Raw genomic sequence first — 13170 nt, 5'->3', positions numbered from 1 at the left:
AGAATCAACGGCTGAACAAACTGTTCTTCAGAATTTACACACAATTCCTGCTGTTAAAAGTTACATGTTGTTTAATGGTATAAATTGGGCAAAAATGGCTGAAAGCAAACAGAAGTCTGGAAAAAGATTTTTTCATGTCAAATTATTAACGTGGGTCATAAATTTTCTGGAATGTTGTCGATTTGTTTGGGCCGCGAGGAGAATGCAGGCAGAATGTGTTCAGGAGGTCTGAATCATCTGCGAAACAAGGTTTTAATTCCCATTACTGTGAAGCTGTGTCTCTAAAACAGCTGCAAACTGTGTGCAGAAACAACCCAAAAGGTCCTAAAGCTCCTAAATCTCCACAGTGGAACTCACTGTTCTTCTTGCACCACTAACCTGCACTGTTTCCTCTTTCTGAGAACAGACTATTGGGACTGTCTCAAATCACTGCATACTCCCTACATAGTGCACTACTTCAGAAACAACAACAATCTACCATAACAAAAAGAATAGTTGATAGATCAGACAGATGATCTGCAGTTTGGGTGGAGGTGCTGCAATTTCACAACCTATGCTATGGAGTAACATGAGACTGGGCCTTTACAGAGTAAACACCGCATGCTGCCTTTAGGAAGAGGAAAAGGGTTTTTCCAGGTTAAACTTTAGGAGAGCTTTTACACACAGCTCAGATGAACCTTAACTGAGTTTCAGCTGTTTTTGAACAGATCTTGGAGGCGCAGCTCCACAGGTGAGGAGGATACACAGTGAGTTTAGGTAAAAGTTCTGGTTGTCAGTACACATTCTGGCTGTTACAATACCAATGCCAAAAGAGTGTGTCTTGTCTGTGAAAGGAAATCTCAAAATTACAGCAGAGGGTGAAGAAAATATATGTTCTGAACTACTCTGTTTTCTTTTAAGAGTGTTCCTCACTGTTGTTCTCCATGAATAATGTCTGTTAATGGTGCCTAGGGGAAACAGGAGGGCGCTCTGCTAGAACGAAGTAAAAATCAGCCTCAGTAGCAACCTACTGGATTGGATCTGGACACCCAGTTTTACTATGAAGTACAGACACATATTTATGTACTTGGTTAAAGTTTATGTTCCCCATTTTAGTAAATGTCAGTTGCAATATTTCTTACTACTGCCTTGCTACCTAATCTAGGATTTGATATTCTTCAGAAATGTGAGCTAGCAAAGTTTGACAGAAACCCAGTGAAGTGAGCACACCGAGACCGTTCCAGAAAAAATGACGAGGATGTGTTATTAAATTATAACTCTGACAGATGCCATACATGGTGCTGAAAGCTAGTCCAGGTGTCTTTTTAATCATTTCAGAGAAAAATGTGAAAATGACATGTAATTCTAATTTCTAAAAGCTAAATATTTTAGGCTGTTAGTGGGTCTCCTTCCAAAACAAGTGGACTGAGAGTTTCTGAGAGTAAATGGTCACCTGTTTACTTGACATTGGACTTTGTGTAACATGGCCTGTTCTCTAAAATGAGTTTTACACTGGAATAGCTTATCCAAATCAAGATGTGTACAGGCTTTGTGCAGCTTGTAACTGCTCAGTTAAGTCCACTGTTAATGCTCAGGCTTTTAATAGAGGTCATTAAATACATTTGTTGAATATGTTTAGTTTTTCTATTGTGTAAATAGAAAGTAAGTGACTTTAGGGTGGTTTAGGGTGAAAAAATGTTGTCAGATTAATATCATTTAATATGTCTATTTACAACCCTGTTGTTTTTGCCTCAATGTAACATGCTGGATTTCTGTATATGAACGACTTATTGAAAAAAACTATTAGCTCTGCTGTTATTGGCTGGTTAAGGCACGGTTATGCTCAACTGTAAATACAGATACGGTAAAGGTATTTGTGCACATTCCCTAAAAGCTTATAGATACGGATCGGAAAGGAGCATTACCACTGGAAACCATGAGGGCCAGTGGAGGCAATAGTTCAAGTGAAACACGGCCACTGCCATATGGACACAGAGGAGCAGAAACCCTGGCAGAGAAGAAACTTCAAGGGGAACTTTTGGGTAGGAGATTTTGTTTTGCTGTTTACACTGCCTCCTCTTTGGTCTTTTTTGTAGTAAGTACATTATCACAACCTCCTGTGCTGTTGCCATGTTTGTGCTTTTGACACTGAACTGTCCTCTAGTGGATGCACTGTGTTTGAAACGGACGTCTTCATTTTCATATGTAAAGGGAGTATAAATGAGCCTTACTGTGGACACTAAGACAGGAAAAGCAGCAGTCATGAGGCCCGGTTCATGTAGCCACCAGCATTTCCATAACTAGCTGAGTCTGGTGGTGATGGGCTGCTCTCCAGCATCAACCATATTCTCCAGAAGGCCAGCTTTGACTTGGGCTTTCACTAGTGGGCTGGAGGTCTGTACCTTTTTTGGTGATGTAAATCTAACAAGTCAATTAACGTTACGCTGGATTTTCTTTTGAATGACAGGACAACAGTGTTTGAGGTTAACAGTATGTCACTTCCATGTACCGAACTCTTATTATTCAACAATGCCAAGGACAGCACAGTTTGACATTCTGGGCCCCCTCTAACTAGTCAACTAATTGTCTAATGTCTTGTCTTGTCTTGTCAACTACAGGGCTCAAAGTGTCTGTGATCTAATGTGCTGGCTGCTACTGTGGGCCGTGGTCGCGAGTGCTCTCTCTAGGAGGGTAGATGGTGCTCACTCCTCTCATCACTCTTAAAGTGATGTTGGCCGGCACAGGCGTTTATCAGCTGGTGTGTTTGCTGCCCAGTGATGTTGCACTTGAGGCAGAGGCAGTCCTTGCTCTCCTAGTGTCGGGAACAACGCTAGTGCTGGAGGGAGCTACAACTGGGCGGGTAAATCAGCAGTATCAAAAAGGTGGGAAAATTGGGGAAAAATACAACCAATTACTATTGCCAATTACTAGTAATCAATAGAAACTAATGTATTCATCACATCTCAGACCCAAAGGCCACTGCAATATTCAAAAAGGTTATTGCACACTGCATATCATGCAGCCCTAGTGTGGAGATACTGCTATGGGTTGGTTAGAGTTGTGCAAATTCATAGAGGTGTGTGTGTGTTGCTGTAAAATTCAGGGTCAGCTAGAAGCTACCCACATACCTGCAGCGACCTCCTGCTGTCACACAGATACTGATAGAGTGGTAAAACTCTGAGCCTTTCCTTCCCCCCACCGCCTTCCCCAACCACCCTGAGTCCATCTCCCCTGTGCAACTCCTGTCTCCACTTCTTTCCCCAACTCTTTTTCTCTCCATTTCGCCTCTTCCATTCCATCTCCCATCCTCATATCGCAAGCCAGGACTGCTTCAGGCTCTCCTACTCCCCCTCCCCTTTCACTCTTCCTCCTTCTCTCTCTCCCTCCCTCCCTCCCTCCCTCCCTCTCCCTCTCTCTCACTCACTCACTCGCTCTCTCTCCACCCTCTCCCTCTGCTTTCACTGTAGCAGACACGTTGCAGGCACACAGACACTCACACACACACACACACACATACACACACACACACGCAGAGACACAGACACCGACTCTCATCCCTGCACCAAAAGCCACAAATCACACAGTGGCTCGACTCGAGTCTGGGGAGAAGAGGCAGGGCGACAAAACAAATGATCGGCAACAAGACCGTGCGACAGTAACCTTCTCCCAGCGTCTCTAGGTGATGCCTTCGGACTTCAGGCGTTCGGATCCCCCTGACTTGTTTGCAGGATCGGAAACAAAAAGGAGGCAGCGGCAGGAGGCTCCACGAAGTACTCCATAAAGGAAAGTAGGAGGCGACAGGCTTGACAGGGGTGCACTGCCAGGCTTGAGCGGACTAAAGCTCTCTCTATGGAAAGGACGCAGAACAATGAACAGGATGGTAAGTGTTTGCCTTTCCCCTCATTTGCCGTGAGGAAAGTCTGCAGGCGAAACAGGAGAAGGCAGAGCCATGGAAATGCCTCTAGACTAGACAAGAGACAGACGTGCAGACCAAATGGATTAAGCCAACAGGGGCTGGGACAGCTTGAGGTGGGAACCGTGCATAGACATGGGAGTTTCAGAGATCTACCCTAAGTAAGCCTGCAAGCTTGTGCAGGGTGTGCACACGCACGCACACACACACACAGATATATGCACACATACGTGCATGTAGTTTCAGTCAGAGCCCACGGGGTCTGCTTGAAAGGCGCCCTAATTGGATTATTTGCTTTAATGCACCAGTTTTCAGGAAGATCCCATTAATTTTCCATCTCGGAAGCTAACTTCACACTTACGGAGAAAAAAAAAAGCTTCTTCTGCATTTCTGGATGAAGTGAAGGAATTAAAAGTGCCAGTGTTGAGGGATGGGGCATGCCTGAAAGGCTAAATGACAGTCATTTAAGGCACAGATTGAGATTAAGGCACATATCGAGATGCCATGGTCAAGTCCCAGAGTAGCAAAGCCAGGAGACCTAGAAACAGTAGAGTGTCCCATCACAGCATTCTTTAAATGTCTAATACGGTGCATGTTTTTCCTCTTTGCCAGCTCTGATTCTCGCCACCAGACTGATTGGACGACGCTTGCAACTTGCAGCTTTTTAGTAACCGGGGAGAGGTTTGAACAATGCCACAGAAGCAGAAGGTCCTATCATACACCGATGTAGGATTTGTGGGCATCGATGATGAAAGATCTACCCTGATTGGATGAAATTCAATCCAGTTAATGGTCAAAACAACATGTGAGGAGTATCAACGATGAGCCGTGACCCCACACACATCTTTAAAGCCCTGAGGATTACAGAGAGCTCTGCGGGAACAAAGCACTTGAGCTAATAATTATGTGACAATCATTGGTTGATTGGTTAGATCATTCATCTTCTGGGATCAAGGAGCACGGATGTAATGAAATTCAACGAGGAGATAAAAATCAATGCTCCAGCACTGCTGCCTGTGCCGTTCTCTTCAACGCTCCTTTCTGGGGGTTTGCTCGTGAATACTGAGGGAACTAGCAGGAGACCTCAGCTCCTCAAAAATGGGCAAAATGTGGAACCATTTTAAATCTTGATGCGGCACAGACATTTCAGGTACGAACGACCTCTCTCCCTCTCCTTTCTCTGTCTCTTTCACGCAGGTGAAATCCCATGACTCTCTTCACATGTTTACAGGCTATTAGGTCTAGTCCTGCACTACATTATGCTTTCAGACGTGATTTATCACTCGTTGTAGCTCCAGGAATAGGCTTAATCTTTGTCAAGGAAGGCAGCCCCTACTTAACATAATCCTAAACCTAAATTCCATCCAGTCCTTACTTAACATAATCCTAAACCACGAAACCAAACTAAACCCCTGCAAACTGAAGATATTCAATATTCAGTCTAAGCCAACCCATGTAACTACTCATGGTTATTCATAGGTTCCACTGATGCTCATGTTGCAGACCCATTTTCTCCGTTTATCCCTCACTCTCCAGCTCATAAAAAGAGAATCACTCCCGTAGTCAAACTGTGCTCTGTGAGCGTGACAGTGAAGCCATTATGTAAGGCTCAAATGAGCAGAAATTGGAGGATCCCCCCCACAATCTATAAAAGTCGCATCAACAGCCGCATATTAGCCCACTCAAGCATTCGCTATTAGCATCTGGAATTAGCGGTATATTAGGAACCCGGGTGCTTCGGTCACGCTCATAAAAGGCAATCCAGCTTCGTTTACACACTGCTTTCTTGGACAGGACTGTAACATGCCATGACACGACATACACACATACACACTTGCAGCCAGTTATGGATCAGGGTAATGGAGCGATCAGGCCGCTGTAGGAAAGCAGCAGGCAGTAGAGTAGGGAACAAACAGAAGGACACAGAGCCAAAGTAAACAGACTATGTTTGTGCACACAAATACAACAGCCACCATCCAATCTCACATCCGCAACACACAGAAGAAATGGGCCATTCATCACTGTCCTGAGTCAGATCACACGAGCCCTTGTCTCCGCCAGCTCTCATTCACAGTGCACAGGAAAAGATTAAGTTCTCACCAGGCTTGCCTGGTTTACAATAAATGCCTAGATGTGTTAGCAACCGTCTTATGAATCCAGGTAAACCTGAACCCATTAATCATCAGCGTAGGATATCAATAGCTAAGCTCTCTGGTGATTCCTCGGCGAACTGATACATTGTTAGATTAAATCAAGCAGGCCCTGGATGAGTGAGTTGGCACAACACCAGGACACCACAGTAATTACCGGACAACTGCATTTGTGCTGAGAATGCATGAACAGAAGAGCAGTTGGAAGAGCCCATGGATTATCAACAGACATAACAGGCGGTGCTGTTTTTTTAACAAGCCGTTTAATAATTTATTGGTTTTTGACATAAATTTGACTAAAGCAATTCCAGTTGCCGTGGGTGATTTCTAGAGATGAGACGGCTGACACTGTGCTTTCTCTTCCTTCACAGGTCTGTGGATAAATAACTATCATGCCAAGCCCAGGGCTGCTGTGGCCATCCAGGATAAAGGACCCACGGCTAGGACCACTTTATGACTCGAAATGCGTCCGCCCCACGAGTGCACATACTTGTCTTATGTCTCCAGTGACTGTTCTGTGGTTGGGCCTGGTGAGCCACATCCTGCAGGGGTACGGTCCAGGCGTATTGGCCGGGGAGACGTGGGGCATGGTGTCCATCTGCCCCTTCCACTGTGTGTGTCGGAACCTATCGGAGTCTTTAAGCACACTCTGCGTGAACAAAGGACTGCTCTTCGTCCCGCCCAACATCGACCGACGCACTGTAGAGCTTCGCCTTGCTGACAACTACATCCTGGAGGTGGGTGGAGCAGACTTTGCCAACATGACAGGACTGGTAGATCTGACCCTGTCGCGTAACACCATCCATGCCCTGCGGCCCCTGGCCTTCGCTGATTTGGAAAGCCTGCGGTCCCTTCACCTGGACACTAACCGCTTGACTGTAGTGGGACCCCAGGATCTTACGGGCCTTCTCAATCTTCAGCATCTCTTTATAAACAACAACCAGCTTACTGATGTCTCAGCTGACGCCTTCGATGACTTCCTGCTAACGTTGGAGGACCTGGACCTGTCCTACAACAATCTCCGGCGGGTTCCTTGGGAAGCCATTCAGAACATGGCCAGTCTAAACACCCTGAATCTGGACCACAACCTGATAGATCAGATAGCTGAGGGTTCTTTCAGTGAGCTCTACAAGCTCTCCCGTCTGGATATGACCTCAAACAGGCTGCAGACACTTCCCCCTGATCCTCTGTTCTCCCGCTCACAGATAGGAGTGGTCAGCCCCACGCCCTACAACGCCATCATCAGCTTGAATTTTGGAGGGAACCCTCTGCATTGTAACTGTGAGCTATTGTGGCTAAGGCGGTTGACCCGTGAGGATGATATGGAGACCTGTGCCACACCTTTGCACCTTGCTGGACGTTACTTCTGGTCTATTCCCGAGGAGGAATTCACATGTGAACCTCCTCTCATCACCCGCAACACTAACAAGTTGTGGGTGCTGGAGGGGCAGAGGGCCACATTGAAATGCCGTTCCATTGGTGACCCTGAGCCAGTCATCCACTGGGTATCTCCAGATGACCGCATTGTGGCAAACTCCAGTCGAATACGCTCATATTACAATGGGACTCTGGATTTCCTGGTGACCCGTGCCAGAGATGATGGGGCCTACACCTGCATTGCCATCAATGCAGCTGGGGAGTCCACTGCACAGGTGGACCTAAAGGTCATCCCACTTCCTCATCGGGGCAATGGAACAGTCCCCCTCATTAACCCCAGAGATCCTGGTTCATCTGACATCAGCAGTGGTAGAGGAGGGGCTGCAGGAGGGATGGGGGTGGTCACAGTGAGGAATGTGACTGGGGGTGACGGGGATGATGGAACTGGAGGTAGCAACACCGGAACTGAGCGACTGGTGGGAGTCCTGGGTGTGACTTCTAATTCTGCTGAGGTGCACTGGAATATGGGTAGAAGTTCAACACCTTACTTGGTGTGGATGTACCAGATTCAGTACAACAGCACAGCAGACGATGCACTCGTGTACAGGTAGGAACATGTGTTTATCTGAAGCGGTAGAAGCAGCACACTGCACATCGGACCTGAAAATCTTTTGACAGATGGAAGAATAGAAGATTTAGAAGTTTAGTGGGAGCTAATGTCTGTGGATTATCATTGATGAAAGGAGACGGCCAAGGGAAACAGACAGCTCTTCAAAGCAGAGGAGAGACACAAATCAAACCATGAGGCTTCAAGAGATGCTGGGAGATATTTATAGTAGTCAGGAGGGGAAAGTGGAGTGAGGGAGAGGACCTACTGACTCCAGGGAAGGGAGGATGAATTCTTTAAAAGAGCACAAACTACAGTCTACAACAATGTCACAACCTATCAGGCTGACTGAAATGGATCTAAATGGAGAGAGAGAGAGAGAGAGAGAGAGAGAGAGGGGGGGGGGGGGGGGGGGGGGTTGGCAGCCAGACAAGGCGGGAGGAATGGGGAGGAAGAGGGCTATGGTAGCCATTTATGTTTGTGCTTCTCACATAGGACGTGGGAGTCTATAAAGGTGTCACAAACAAGCCCGTTCTGACAGTCTACATGCTCCATCCTAGCGGGAACATGAAAAGAACTCAGTCCCTACCTGAGGCTCTGTCCCCTGCTCAACCCTATCCCCTCATAGGACGCCTCTGTCTCCAGCCTGTTGGAGCTGATTATTCAACTGGGGTGCCCCAAACAAATGAGTGCATATGCCGAGACTGTGCTTTTCTGTGCAGGCACACAGGTCCTCTTAATTGGCTGAATCCTATAGTCCTAGAGTACGTAGGATATATCAAATCACAACAATAAGGCAAGGTGTAGGATAAGTCTATACACATCCAGTGGGTTTGCCATTAAGTCACACCATGACATAATGGCTGAAAACAGCACTGCGAGACTGCACTGAATCATGTGATGGGTGTCCTATAATGGGGATCAATAATACACAGCGAGAGGGAGGGGAGGGCGTGTGTGTGTGACACATGGAGATAAATATAGAAAGAGGCAGAAGATGAGGTATAAAAGGAGGAGTCAGGCGAGGCAAAATCCCCTCCTCTTTTATCAGTTGTTTAGCAATGGAAAGGCAGAGCAGGGAGATGAGGGGGTGGGTAGGCACCCAGCACTGATAATGGATCTGTTACTAATGCTTAGCTCATCAACATGCAAATGTGCAGGGCCCAAAACACCCCGTGCCAGTCTGGGCCAGTTAACGACTTCCACAATGCGCTATAATGACACTGGCCGCATTTCATGCCCCACTGCATTGGCTGTTGACAGAGCAAACGTTCCCAAAAGGGACTTTCTGTGGCTATTTTCAATTAGACTTGGAAATACTGGAAAACACAATCTGTACCGAGAGCCCTTCGAGCTTCAAGTACAGCTCGGCTTGACCCACCATCCTCTAGGATGAACGGAAGAAGATAACCATCCAGACTTTTTTTTTTTATGCCCTGGCACCAAAGTGGTGGAACAAACTTCCCTTGGGTGTCCGAACTGCAGAGTTGCTCGCTGTCTTCAAACGCAGACTGAAGACACATCTCTTCCAAGAGAACTTGAGTGTACAAAGTGTAGAGCACCTTGCGTGCTGTTGTGTATCGAAGTGTCCATCCTGACTTTAGTATTTGGCAGCATCTAGCTTGAGGTATCTTTTGGATTCTAGCTGATCCAAACTAGCTAAGGGCAGTTTCTGAGTAAACAGTGAGGCACTTTCGTAAGTCACTCTGGATAAGAGCGTCTGCCAAATGCCTTAAATGTAAATGGAAGTGCAGCTGAACCCAGACGGTGAATGGGTTCTGATAAGACTTACTTGAAATTTACTTGACAGGCCCTTAAAGTACTAGAGCTGCAAATCACGTGTGCCTCAAGGGTTGCAAACATCCCATCAAACTAATAGGCCAATTTTTGCGCATGTTCGATTACCAAATTCAAGGACTTGAGGAGTTCGTTCATTGCAATATATGCTCCAGTAACAACAAGACATCTGTGATTTCAAGAACACCACATCATTATGACACATTTAGGGTGAAGCCTGTAATTCTCAATTATTCATTCTATATTGAAATGCATGAGCATGGAGCCAGGCCTATGCAAATCAGTCATTCATATGCAGCAAAGAGCTGGGCTCCCAAACGAGGAGAAGCCAGCTTGCATGTAAACACAGCCTTTGATAAATACGCAGTTACATTTATTCAATGACAGTACAATCCTTTTTACTTAGGGGCTGGAGATCAAGGGAAGAGCAGCATGAAGAGGTGTAGAAATTAAAGATCAAACACTAGGAATCCAGCAAAAGCAGTTTGGGCATATGTAAGGCAGAAGTGACAAGAGGGCAGAGAGCAGGCTACAAGCTAGCATGGAGACGATAAAAAACTGCTCAAGGCCTTTGTGCAATAACTGCCAATTACCTCTCAGAGGCGAATGCCCAAATCTTGTGTAGCCATCCAGAGCACTTTCATTATGGGTTTGTGTACCAATCTAGTTCAGTGGCCACAGTTGGGGTGGTGCATTAAAGAGCTTCATATCGACTCCTTTTCAGCAGGAGCCAGAGGACAAAGTGATGATTTTGAGATAGTAAAGACTAGTGTAGGAGGGAGTCCTCCAGGCTAACAGCAAGAACACAGGCAGAGCGTTGTTGCAAAAATCTCTTGCTTGTCAGGCCACCACTCCTCATGCGTCTGTGATTTCCTCCAAATTTCCTCACTTTCACATTCTCTCTCTCACTCTTTTTTTTTTTTTTTTGCAGCGTATTGATTTAAAGCATTTCCACTACAGAGGTACAGCTCTGCTAGCTTCTATCTCACTGAGACTGGCCATAATCATCATTAGCGTACTTGAGCTGTTCCTCGTTGTATTTCATTTAATTCATCTTGCAGTCTCTCTAGCTTGACAAGATTCTCATTATTCTCCCTCTCTTTATCTCATTTCATTTTCCTGACAGGATCCTGCCTCCTACCAGTAATAGTTTCCTGCTGAAGAACCTGGTCTCCGGTGCAGACTACAGCTTATGCGTCTTAGCCATATTCGATGATGGCATTTCCTCCTTGGCCACCACAAAAGTGTTGGGCTGCACCCAGTTCAGCACTAAAGAGGATTACCCAGAATGCCGCTCTCTACAGGCTCACTTCCTGGGCGGCACGCTGACTGTGATGGTGGGTGGGGTGGTGGTGGTCACGTTGCTGGTCTTCACCGTGGCCATGATGGTGCGGCACAGGGTCTGCGGAGACTGTCGGGACGACGCCAACCTGTCGGGAGAGTTCTTGCCGGTCAAAGGGGTGGATGTTTATGCCCAGACCAATGGAAACAACAGCGTGATGATGGTGGCCGTGCCAAACGGGTTGCTGGCCCAGCAGACGAAAGCAGCGCCGGCCAAAGCCAAGCACAAGTCGAAAGCCAAAAAGAGCCCGGAGCCCCACTGTGGCCAGGGCACGGACACGGACCCGGGGAGAGAGAAATGCGCCCTCCCGTTCACAAAGGAGAGTGAGAGAGCGCCGCTCGGCTACTCCCCAGCTAAAACTGCACACACCCTGCCTCACTCTGGACAAAAGGCTGCAAAGCACGAAGGCAGGCTGAAACAGAGGAGGTCTCTGGAGAGAGACAGGGACAAAAATAAGGAGCAAGACAAGAGACTGGCCCTTGTCCAGGCAGGACAGGAAGAAGGGGAGGGCAGCTCGGACTCTGGGAGAGGGCTGGGAGAGTCGCAGGTGCCGGGGGAGGCTAAGCGAAGCTGCTCCTTCGACGCAGGCGACATCGGCGGCACCACCACGTGCTACAGCTACGCCAAGCGCTTAAGCGTCATCTGGACCCGCCGCAGCCAGTCACTGCACGGAATGCTGGTGCACTGCGCGTCCACCACCAGCACGTCCAGCATCGGCAGCGAGCAGTACGGCCACGCTTTGACGCAGGGCTATCTGCACGCCTACGCCTCCAACAACTCCTCCAACTCCAACTCAAACTGTAGCATGGCTGCCAATCCTGGAGACCTGGAGGAGAGTGTGGTATAGAGGCTGATGCAAGACGGGCAGAGCGACCAAGCGTTGAAATAAAAGAAGAAAAAAAAAAAAGAAAAAAGAAAAAGAGAGAGAGACTGAAGCGTCTAAGGCTGCCTGAGAGAAAGTGCTCCATGTTCAGCATGTACCAAGCAGATAAACGTGCCACGCTAAATGCAGTTCACTCAGGAGGAGTGCACACATACAGTTTCATGTGGACGAAAATGACAAAAAAAAAAATTCTAAACAAAAAAACACAATCAAGAAAGAAGAGCGTAGACGAGGAGTTCTGTACCAGAACTGCACCACAGAAAGAGCCGCCCATTATTTGGTGTCTGCTATTATTCTCAAGCACTATGAGGCCAAAATCAAATTACAGGAAGACAAAGAACAAAGAGGGAGGGGGCAGGATTTGGAGAAATGAGATTCGAAGACACGTTTGTTTGGTCGTCAGGCCCTGAGCACATGGGGATTACAACCTGGAGCTTCTGTTTCGCCAAGATTAATTAACCAATTAATAAATTATTGCAAAAATCAGACACCACTTTATACCAATGCAACAGCTTTTGAATGCAAATCAGGGGCTCAATGAAAGGATCAGGAACAAATAATTCGACACCAAGACAGGGAGCACATCCTCCCCTGAAATATGCTGCCGAGAGAAAGAAGCACACTTTCCTTTTTTTAAAGTCTTTTTGATGACGGTGGAGGTGGAAGGAGTATAAATACTCTGTAAAGGTTTTTCTTTTGTGAGGTCACTACTGAACATTGTGTGGTTGCTACTGAACACTCATTGGAAATGAACAGGAAGCAGTGTTACGGCTGAGAGCACCCATTTGTTCATGTGTATGTACCATCATTCAGCAACGGTTCTACCGGCCCGACCCGCGAACCTGAGTGTTCTCATATGATCCTTTTTCTTCAGAATAATAAAAAAGAAAAACACAGAGCTGTTATGTTAAATTGAGATTCTGAATTATGGAATAAAAGTTGCTATTTTTGAGATGCTCCATGTGTTACGACAGACACTTTTGCTAGAAGAAGCTTCTGCATAAATAAAATGGCAGGTGGGGAGCAAAAGCACTACCTCACATTACACATAGCCTACAAACTCATATGAATATTAGACAGCGGGCAACAAACTTAATGACTGTAATGTGCTAAAAGAGAATT

General features: G+C 46.7%; 2 protein-coding genes across 3 annotated transcripts in view; one reads left to right on the top strand and one right to left on the bottom strand.

Annotated features, from left to right (window-relative positions):
* Nucleotides 1-13170, bottom strand: part of pcxa (pyruvate carboxylase a) — a 188635-nt gene that overhangs the window by 40797 nt on the left and 134668 nt on the right. The gene's annotated exons all lie outside the window — the stretch shown is intronic.
* On the top strand, nucleotides 3456-13005 carry lrfn4a (leucine rich repeat and fibronectin type III domain containing 4a). Its single transcript, XM_072662305.1, has 4 exons — nucleotides 3456-3859; nucleotides 4505-5042; nucleotides 6414-8026; nucleotides 10950-13005. Exons 3-4 carry the CDS (start codon nucleotides 6435-6437, stop codon nucleotides 12010-12012), a joined length of 2655 nt encoding a protein of 884 aa, XP_072518406.1. The 5' UTR covers nucleotides 3456-3859; nucleotides 4505-5042; nucleotides 6414-6434; the 3' UTR covers nucleotides 12013-13005.

Source organism: Salminus brasiliensis, chromosome 18 (assembly GCF_030463535.1).
Source record: "Salminus brasiliensis chromosome 18, fSalBra1.hap2, whole genome shotgun sequence".
NCBI classification, from domain to species: Eukaryota; Metazoa; Chordata; class Actinopteri; order Characiformes; family Bryconidae; genus Salminus; species Salminus brasiliensis.
The sequence above is the reverse complement of the archived record's forward strand: the minus strand, read 5'-3'. Positions and strand labels throughout refer to the sequence as shown.

Excerpts from the sequence above, each read along its gene's own strand:
- lrfn4a (XM_072662305.1), top strand. The coding sequence starts at position 6,435 with ATGCCAAGCCCAGGGCTGCTGTGGCCATCCAGGATAAAGGACCCACGG. Across the intron at positions 8,027-10,949 it reads GACGATGCACTCGTGTACAG|GATCCTGCCTCCTACCAGTA; the intron begins GTAGGAACATGT and ends TTTTCCTGACAG.